Source organism: Trypanosoma equiperdum (assembly GCF_001457755.1).
Source record: "Trypanosoma equiperdum strain OVI genome assembly, contig: ctg_1762, whole genome shotgun sequence".
Classification (NCBI taxonomy): domain Eukaryota; phylum Euglenozoa; class Kinetoplastea; order Trypanosomatida; family Trypanosomatidae; genus Trypanosoma; species Trypanosoma equiperdum.
This window is the reverse complement of record NW_027123796.1, coordinates 1-8,712: the sequence shown is the minus strand read 5'-3', so window position 1 is coordinate 8,712 and position 8,712 is coordinate 1. Positions and strand designations below refer to the sequence as shown.

General features: G+C 41.1%; 3 protein-coding genes and 1 pseudogene across 4 annotated transcripts; all 4 read left to right on the top strand.

Annotated features, from left to right (window-relative positions):
* Nucleotides 1–373: 373 nt before the first annotated feature.
* Nucleotides 374–1,624, top strand: TEOVI_000536800 (Trypanosome variant surface glycoprotein (A-type)/Trypanosome variant surface glycoprotein C-terminal domain containing protein, putative; the record flags this gene model as incomplete). Its single annotated transcript, XM_067223064.1, has 1 exon — nt 374–1,624. The coding sequence occupies one exon, from the start codon at nt 374–376 to the stop codon at nt 1,622–1,624; it is 1,251 nt and encodes a 416-aa protein (XP_067079165.1).
* Nucleotides 1,625–2,827: 1,203 nt separating this feature from the next.
* Nucleotides 2,828–3,235, top strand: TEOVI_000536700:pseudogene (annotated as a pseudogene). Its single transcript has one exon. A coding segment is annotated over exon 1 (408 nt).
* A 929-nt stretch (nt 3,236–4,164) lies between these two features.
* Nucleotides 4,165–5,706, top strand: TEOVI_000536600 (Trypanosomal VSG domain/Trypanosome variant surface glycoprotein C-terminal domain containing protein, putative; the record flags this gene model as incomplete). Its single annotated transcript, XM_067223063.1, has 1 exon — nt 4,165–5,706. The coding sequence occupies one exon, from the start codon at nt 4,165–4,167 to the stop codon at nt 5,704–5,706; it is 1,542 nt and encodes a 513-aa protein (XP_067079164.1).
* Nucleotides 5,707–7,226: 1,520 nt separating this feature from the next.
* Nucleotides 7,227–8,420, top strand: TEOVI_000536500 (uncharacterized protein; the record flags this gene model as incomplete). The annotated part of the gene is made up of 1 exon (XM_067223062.1): nt 7,227–8,420. One exon carries the CDS (start codon nt 7,227–7,229, stop codon nt 8,418–8,420), a length of 1,194 nt encoding a protein of 397 aa, XP_067079163.1.
* Nucleotides 8,421–8,712: the final 292 nt, after the last annotated feature.

The window sequence follows — 8,712 nt, the reverse complement described above, 5'->3', positions numbered from 1 at the left end:
CACCACGTTGAGGTGGCCGGTATCGCCAGGGAGAATAAAACTTCTATACCACCGGAAAAACACCCAGTGCAACATCAAAGTAGAGCCCAGAGTTTATGATTTTCAGATGTCAAGTGAGTCAAGCAATATGGCTGTCTCGCCACTAACTATATCACTAATTTGTTCGTTTCTACCACAAAATATGCACTTTCGTGTTGAAGCTTCAGGCCCAGCATTAAGCGATACTGCAGTTGGTGTAATATGTGGAGTCTCAACGAAAATAAGCGGCATCCCATGTAAAGCAAAAAACAAACTACTGAAGTTGACAGCACAAGTAAAAACAACGGTAACAAAGGACGAAAGCATATAAACTGCATGCAACGCGCTAGCGGCAATGGCGACCCAGCAAGCTGAAAGCAGTCTGCTTAACTTAAATGGCGCCATAGGGTCTGCAATTAATGCAATAGCAGCGGCACAAGAGGCACGCGGCAGAACAGACGAATACATTAGCTTACTTAGAGATCCGCAAGGGAGAGCAAACAACGGCGGGTATTTCCTGGAAAGTAGTGGCGGGGCACACCCTTCGACGAAGCCGGTGAGGCAAAGCTGTACAGTAACAAACAGAAAATTCGAAGTTGACAACGCGGATATCACAACCGCCGAAATAGACGACGCAGGCATAAGAGGAGCAACGGCAGTATCGGACGGCGCCGCAAGTTCAGGCGGTGCGACGTCATGCATTTTGCATCAGAGCGGCGGAACCAGCGCCAACGGAAGGTTCCAGCAAGAGCAGAAAGCTTACACAGTACTGGGGGGACTGGTTAAAATCACAAACGGTGTAGGATCCACGACTATAGCAATCGAGGATCTGGCGGCAATAGCAAGGGACGGCGTTGTACCAAGCGGCAAACCTCTCGCTTACCTATACAGAGCAATCAAGGATCTCAAAGATGCTCCAGCCACGCCGCCGGACGAAAGCGTAGAGCAGATGTTTAAACGCCTGGCCAGCAAGCCAACGATAGAGGCCCAATTAAAAGCAAAGCTTAACATAACCGGACGCATTGCAACGGGCACCGACACAAAAGCGGAGGCAACAGCGATAGTGGACAACAACATTGGCAGCAAGCAACACGCAGGAAACAAGCTATGGAACGAGCTGAAAACAACGGAAGTCGAACCCAAAACAGGGCAGGCAACAATGACAAAACCAAAACTGGCAGAAACAACCGACATTGAGCATCTCGACCAACTATTGGCTTACTACTCAAAGGAAAAACTAGCCAGCCTACGACAGCTTAAATCAGATCTTGTGGAGGCTCAGGCTAACACAAAGGTGATCACAAACACGACAAAAGAAATTTGTGCCGACCTAAAAGGTCCAGAAAAATGTGCAACTAACGACAACTGCAAGTACGAAAAAGAGAAAAATGAGGAGCCAAAATGTGTACTGAGTGACAAGGGCAAGCAAGCTGCAGCAAAAGAAGAAGAACGAGCAGGACAAGAAACAGGAGGGAAAGATGACAAAACCACAAACACCACAGAAAGCAATTCTATTGTCATTAATAAGGCGACTATTTTGCTGGCGTTTTTGCTAATATTATTAATTTTAAAGATATTTTTTTTTTCAAATTTATTAAGTTTATGAAAATGTGCTATTTTAACGGAATTCACTTATATTACAACCCTTTTCCAGAAAATATGCAAAACATTGGGAATTTGAAAATTATTTAATTTTTAATATTTTGAATAATTCGAATTTTCAGTCAATATTTATGATAGTGGCATATAGGTGTAACGTTATCAGATTATAAGATAAAAAGTTTTCTTTTTGTCTTATTTTGTCATTTTTATGTTCATTCTTCAGGTTTTTAATAGTGATAATAATAACAATAATAAGAGCAGTAATGATAATGATGATAATAATAGGAAAGAGTGTTGTGAGTGTGTATATACAAATATTATAAGAAGGGTAGTGATGAAGCCCAAATACTTGGTTTAAAATAGAAGCAGTTAAATAAACGGCAGGGGTTTAATTCGGTCGATAGAGTGAGTGATACAATAAGAGAAAAGAGTTCGGGTACTTTTTTTTTGATAGTAAAAACAATGAAAGGATGATGAATATGGAATATAGGCGATTTGAAATACAAACATGACAATAGGCATCATTATACACAGAGAGATGATGGAATGGATATAAAAAATCTACATAACCAAATTTCCGGGCCAAAAGAAGCCCATACAGTATCTGCAGATGCTATGGGGGAAGAGGAAAAGGAAAGGAAAAAAATAGTATACACAATAACGCACCGCAGCAGAGAAAAAAAGTTGGAGGATGCTACCGTGAAGGACACTATACACACAATTGTATAGATGATACTGCAAAAGTAGCTGTGGAAACAACAGTAGCAGTAGTTCACAAATTTATGATTATAACGGGCTCAACATGATAACGGTTGTTTAGGAGAGTTATCACCGTAAACTAGTAAATTTCGTTGTGTATATAAACCAATCAGCATAATTAGCAGCACTTCCAAAGAAAATTTATAGAAAGGAAATGCAAATTCAAGGACTGTACTGCATATGTGTGAAGCTAATATCTCAAACGTTAACCTAAGATTCGTGCAAACAGACAAGCTACAAAAACATAGGAAACACCCTTCATCAACCATATCATAACAAAATCAAGGCCTTACTTATGAAAACACCATAGTGATGTAACTACCTTTTTTTTGGAATATCTTCTATGTTCATATAAAAAATCGCAGTATCTGCGTTTGTAGAATAATCACAAGTTCTGAAGTATATTATAAGTATTTACGTTACAGTGAGTTGTTTATTATTTATTGTTATGGGGATTAATTTATGTGTGTAACTCTACAGCTTGTTTAATAAAGGTGAAACTATTCCGCTTGAAATCGTTAAGAATGAGTATATGAGATTTGTTTCGCAGGGTGTAAAGAATATTTGGAAAAGTGTAGATTATCTTGTTGCAGGAATACGTTCAATAGATAATGATGAAATATTGAGAAGGAGAAATTTACAAAGAGAAACGTGTTGGAGTTATTCTGAAGTTGAGAGAAAGGAAAATAATTTCACTGGAAAGTTGTTTATAGTATATGCACTTTCACATCACACAAATAACTATTGTGAGCTCAAATATATTGTTGGAGAAGAAGGAACATTAAATCAGGAGATTATTATTTTACTGGTTTATGTCAATCCTACAACCAAAAAGAAAGTTGGAGAGGTTATTAATAGTTCATATGCAGGATTGTCATTTTGTGCTGACCGTGACCAGGAGACTGAACAAAAGTTTGTCACATTATCCCAAATTTAGTCTTTCTCCGCATGAAAGAATAAATATAACTGGTGTTCGAAAATGTTTTGAAGAAATTCAGGCAAGATTATATCCCAACACGGACCATAACCTACATTTTTTTGGACGGATCTCGCTTTCGAGGATTTGTTTTGCATGTTTCTGCCATTTGATTGACAGTACGACATAACTAAATTCTGCGCAGGAGCCAGATCGACACAAGAAGTTGACTGTGACATCTAGTCATGTTTTAGCTCGGCCAACAACCTTGTTAAATGTAATTACGCAGTTCATAAAACATGTGGCGATGTCATGTCTTGCTTATCTGCATCCGCAACGCCAACAGCGATTCCAGACACAGGAGACATCGGCGCTGTAGTCACAAAAGCACAATACACAATTATGTGTAAAATAGCACGGGTAGACAGAAAAATACTTAATTTATAGCCACTGAATCCTACCACGACGTCGGCCACCAACTTCGTAATGCAGATAAAGATGTCATCAAGGTCAGCAGCCTAAACGGAAATTTTCACGGACCCCATAGCCTGTGAGAAAACGGCACAAAACAGACGACCTCGCAAGGAATTATAACAAGGCATGGAAAGCCAAGTGTAGCAGGCAAAAGGCAGAACTTTAAAACCGAAGTCTCAACTAAGTCCTTGCCTAAAAGTTTGAAAGACCAAAATTTGATTCTCCAAAAAAATACCTGAATTCCACTACAAAGAGATATATAAGCAAAATAATGATGGAACCAAGGGTCATGACAACTATCGTACACATAGAAAAACTTGTAGCATTTGTTGCACTTGCTTGACCTATTTGTTATTTCAACACTTATACTTACTCGCCACAAGAGGCCAGACACCATGATAGCACACATAGCTCTTGTTACCCATGCGCTAATATTAATGAGACCCGCAGCAGCTAATATTGCCGCAAACGAAAACAACGCCGCATATCGCGAACTATGCGCACTAATACGTCTCGCCAAAGGCGGTATTAGGGATGACCGAGGCAGCGTTGACCTAAACGGTATGCGTTCCAAACTTAACAAGTTAAACATGACCGTCAGTCCACCAAACTGGCAAAAAATGTTTTTCATCGGCCCGACAGCCACTGACTGGGCTGAAACACCAGACAAAGCAAATGTAACGGACCCGCCGTGGGTGACCTCTTGGCCTGCGTGGCTGGAGGCGGCCAAAGCTGTCAAGGAACCAAGCAAGGACAATTACCTGAAAGACAGCGTGGAAACGAAGTTAACAGACTGGCAAAAAGAGCAAGTGAGACCGGCAATCAACGCCTACGCAGCAGCAGCTTTAAACGGCGGCGCTGACGCAGATGTGCTGACCGACGACGACGAAAGCGTCCAACCGGCGAAGCTGCAAACGCTACTCAGAACGATTTCATTCGGAAGCGACGTTGACGGCGAAACAGGAATAACGCAGGCAACCGCATTCGGCGACGCAGCAACAGGAAACAGGGCGGACCACTGCAAAAGTGACAACGGCGCGGCGAAACCTACGACGGCAGCAGCAGCACTAGGGTGCATTTGCGAAAAACACAACGCAGGCAACGAGGATGATGTCTGTAGACGCGGGCTAACTTTCACAAGCAGCTGGGCATCAGCCAGCAGTAAGATGCCGGATAACGACCTTCAAGCGCTAGTAGACAGCTGCGGCCCTGGTTCACCCTCGGACCCAGATGGTTCTGAACTTCAGAGCATAGTAGACAACTTAAGGAAGCTAGTGCACATAAAAGGCAGCGACGGTTATCTAGGAAGCTTAAAGCAGAACACAGACTGCGATGGCAACAAAGCAAACGGCATATGCGTCAAGCTAACAAATTACGCAACCCAACAAACAACAACGGAGCAAACAGTCAAATGGTTAGGCGAACTACAATCAGCGGCAACAAAACTTAAGGCGCGAAAAGCGAAGCTAAGGAAACAAACGGCTACGATGCAGAGACTACAGGAAGCGGAAACCCTAATGCTGGCAGCACTTGTAAGCGCCAAGACACTAGAGCAACCGACACAGACTAAAGCAGTCATGAAAGAGACAGGAGAAACAACTCAGGGCACACCCACAACTGACTCGACAGATAAAAAGCAGACGGCAGCACCTTCCGAATTTGACAAGGCTTGTGAGATAATAAACGCGGCAGACAAATGCAAAGACCCATGCAATTGGAAAGATGACAAATGCAAACTAAAAGAAGGAGCCGCCCCAACAGGTTCCATTTGTGCTATTTATAATGACCCCGAAACTTGTGTTAAAGCTCCAGGCACAAAAAAAGAGGGTAAGAAAGCCGTTTGTGGATGGATTAAAGGCAGGTTTCAGGATTCCATTTTTCTAGAAAACAAACAATTCACCATGGGTATGGCTGCTACGTCCATAAGTTTGGTATAATCTTAAGAATTCTAAGGATTTTTACTCAATTTCTGGGAAATTTATGTAAAATTTGCTTTTTGTTAGAATTTGTTAGAGTATTATATATTTTAACACTTTCTGATGAAAATGTGAAAATCTGATATTTTTTCAATTACAAAAGGATGGATCATTGTGTAAAGGTAGCATATGGGTAAAAAAGTAGTGCCATATGGTATGAAAAATGAGTGCTATTATAATCTGTATTACCTAATGGATATTTTATAGGGTTATGATAATAATAATAATAGAAGAGTGTTGTGAGAGTGTGTATATACTAACATGATAGTAACAGTAGTAAAGAATAAATCCAGTGCAGAAATGCACGTAAAATAAATGTATAGTTGTAAAAAGAGGAATTTGTTAATGTGGTGGTGAGTAAAGAGGATTAGTAGGGCGTGACGAATATCATTAAATAATTATCAGAGGAAAGAGATGAAAGGAGATTGGGAAGGGATCGCTTTTCGCTGAAGTGCAAAAACAGCAATCAGGCCAATAGACGTGATAGACATCGCATAAAATGGGATATTACGTTGTATGCAATGTGCCCTGAAAGACATTCTACTGGCTGAAGCTGTAGTAAAGGTAAGCGTTAAAAGAATAGGAAACTGAGTGTATAAACCGAACGGAGGATCTCCAAGAAGTGGAAAAAGTTAGAAGTGATACTTACTAAAATTTCTTATTGTAATACTTACCAGACACTAGCTCCTTTTATGGATTGAGTAATTTATATAAAAATGGTTGCTAATGCACAACTAACAAAGTATATTAAAAACGGAAAAAGCAGTAATGAAGAAGCTTTTTGAAGCCAAATTTTAGAGTCTTCAGCTGAAGCAAAGAAAAGATCAGAATGAGGTAGAATAGAAGGCGAAGAGGAATTGTGTCCCTGAAAAAGACTTCTGTTACTTTATTATTCCAGTTAGAGTATACTCAGATGAAAGTGTAGAAAATACAACCCGTTAACAGCCACAAAGTTGAAAGCATATATAGACATATATATATATATATATATGTGTGTGTGTGTATGTGTGTGTGTTTGTGTATGAATGTTGTAAGTGATTTGAAACAATGAAGGGCTTAGTTAGTTGGAAAATAAATGATAGGGTGTTTATAGATAAAGGATAAAAATTGGTAAAAAAAACTGTAAATGGCCTTTAACTGGAATTTCGCCCTATAATACTCAGGATAGACTAACAGCAGCTGACAACATCTCTCCAACGTTTGCGGTAAAAGCGACAAATTCAAGCAAGATGAAACGAACCTATGCGACGCTAATTGAATTTCTGGTCACTTATGTAGCTTCTGCAAACCAAGACACCGCCGGCAGGGAGGTAAAGAGCGCCTGCACGGAAGCCAGGTACGCCAAAGCGCTGGAAGAGAAACTCTCAGCAACGGTCTAAAAATTGCGACAGGACCTAGCCACGCTACAAGCTGCTAAGCAAGCGTACGAGCTCGCGGCGGCCAACTTCCGTGAAACACCAAAAGAAATAGCTTTCACAGCAATGTCGGCACTGGCGGCCAGGCGCCTCAGCTCAGCTGCCACAGATGTGGAGGCGGCAACACAAGCATATGCAGAAGCGCAGAGGCTTCTCAACATGCGACAAGCGACGCTGGTAACAATCACACGCAACACGGTTAAAGGATCAACAGCTGATCAAGCTTCACAGCCGACCGCGTCCAGCGCCACGTACGGCAACGGAAAGCAATGCGACGCTGTACATACGCTGGTTCTCGATACGACAAACAATTGCACTCTAGAAGGCAGTGACGTCGAGCAAATAACAAGCGCAAATACAGACTTAACAAGTATAAAGAAGCTCAAAATGGCAACAGGGGAAGCCACTGCCCTGCAAAAGCTGACGATCAGGGCACTAGCGACAGGAACAGCAGCGAGCCTAGCACACGCTTCCACAGAAACCCACGGCTTTTGCACGACCACGGCTGCCACAGCTCTAGTCAGTGCCACTGACCTTTTGGGAACCACGGTAACAGCACAGCCAAGAACAGATGCAGCCGAAGAAATCGACCTGCATGACGGCAACAAAGAAACCGAATGCAAGGAACACGACAGCTCGAAAGCATGGCAGGAGTACACACCTACAGCACTTGCAGCAGCAATCTGCAAAGCCAAAAACACACGTCTCCCAAACCTGGTAGAACCACACAAAGAAAAGCTCATGACTCTCGAGCAAGACGAAACAATAGCGCAGGCAATAACAGATATGGCATCACCAGGCAAGGAAGCTCCGCCCGCAGGGGAAGAACGGAAAAAGCTTATTCACACCTACCTAGGAAAAACGGAAGATGGCTATCAACAAGGCTTCGTCAAAGACTTGACGGTCAACAAAATCGACATCACAATAAGGGAAAAGCCAATACGGCAAACACCTTTAGAAATAGCAACTTCTGGCGAAGCTTCAACAGTTTTACCCTATTTATTTGGAAAGCATCTATCGAGCAAACCAATTAAACAAACTACAACGACAAGTGTGCCACATACCAAAGAAATAAGTGACAAATGCACAGCAATAAGCGACAAGGATAAGTGCAAAACAGAAGATGGGTGCGAATTAAAAGATGAAAAATGCATAGCACAAGTTGAAGAAACAGGAAAAGATGACAAAACCACAAACACTACAGGAAGCAATTCTTTTGTGATAAAGGCCCCTCTTTTGCTTGCGTTTTTGCGTCTATGATTAAGTTTCTAAAAGTTTTTTCTCAACTTTATACAATTTATGAAATTAGCGTCTTTAAAAGTATCTACTAAAGTACATTAAATTTTGATATATTTTAGCACCAGGTTATTAAAACTTGAAAATATGAAATTTTGGTGTCACGTTTCCTACTGTTGCAAAGTGGTATGGCGATAGAATATGCGAAATAAGTGGTATTATAGTTTTGTTTTATTTTATGCATATTAGTTAGGGTAATAATGGTAATGGTATTAAGTGATAACAATAATAATAATAATAATAATAATAAAAATAA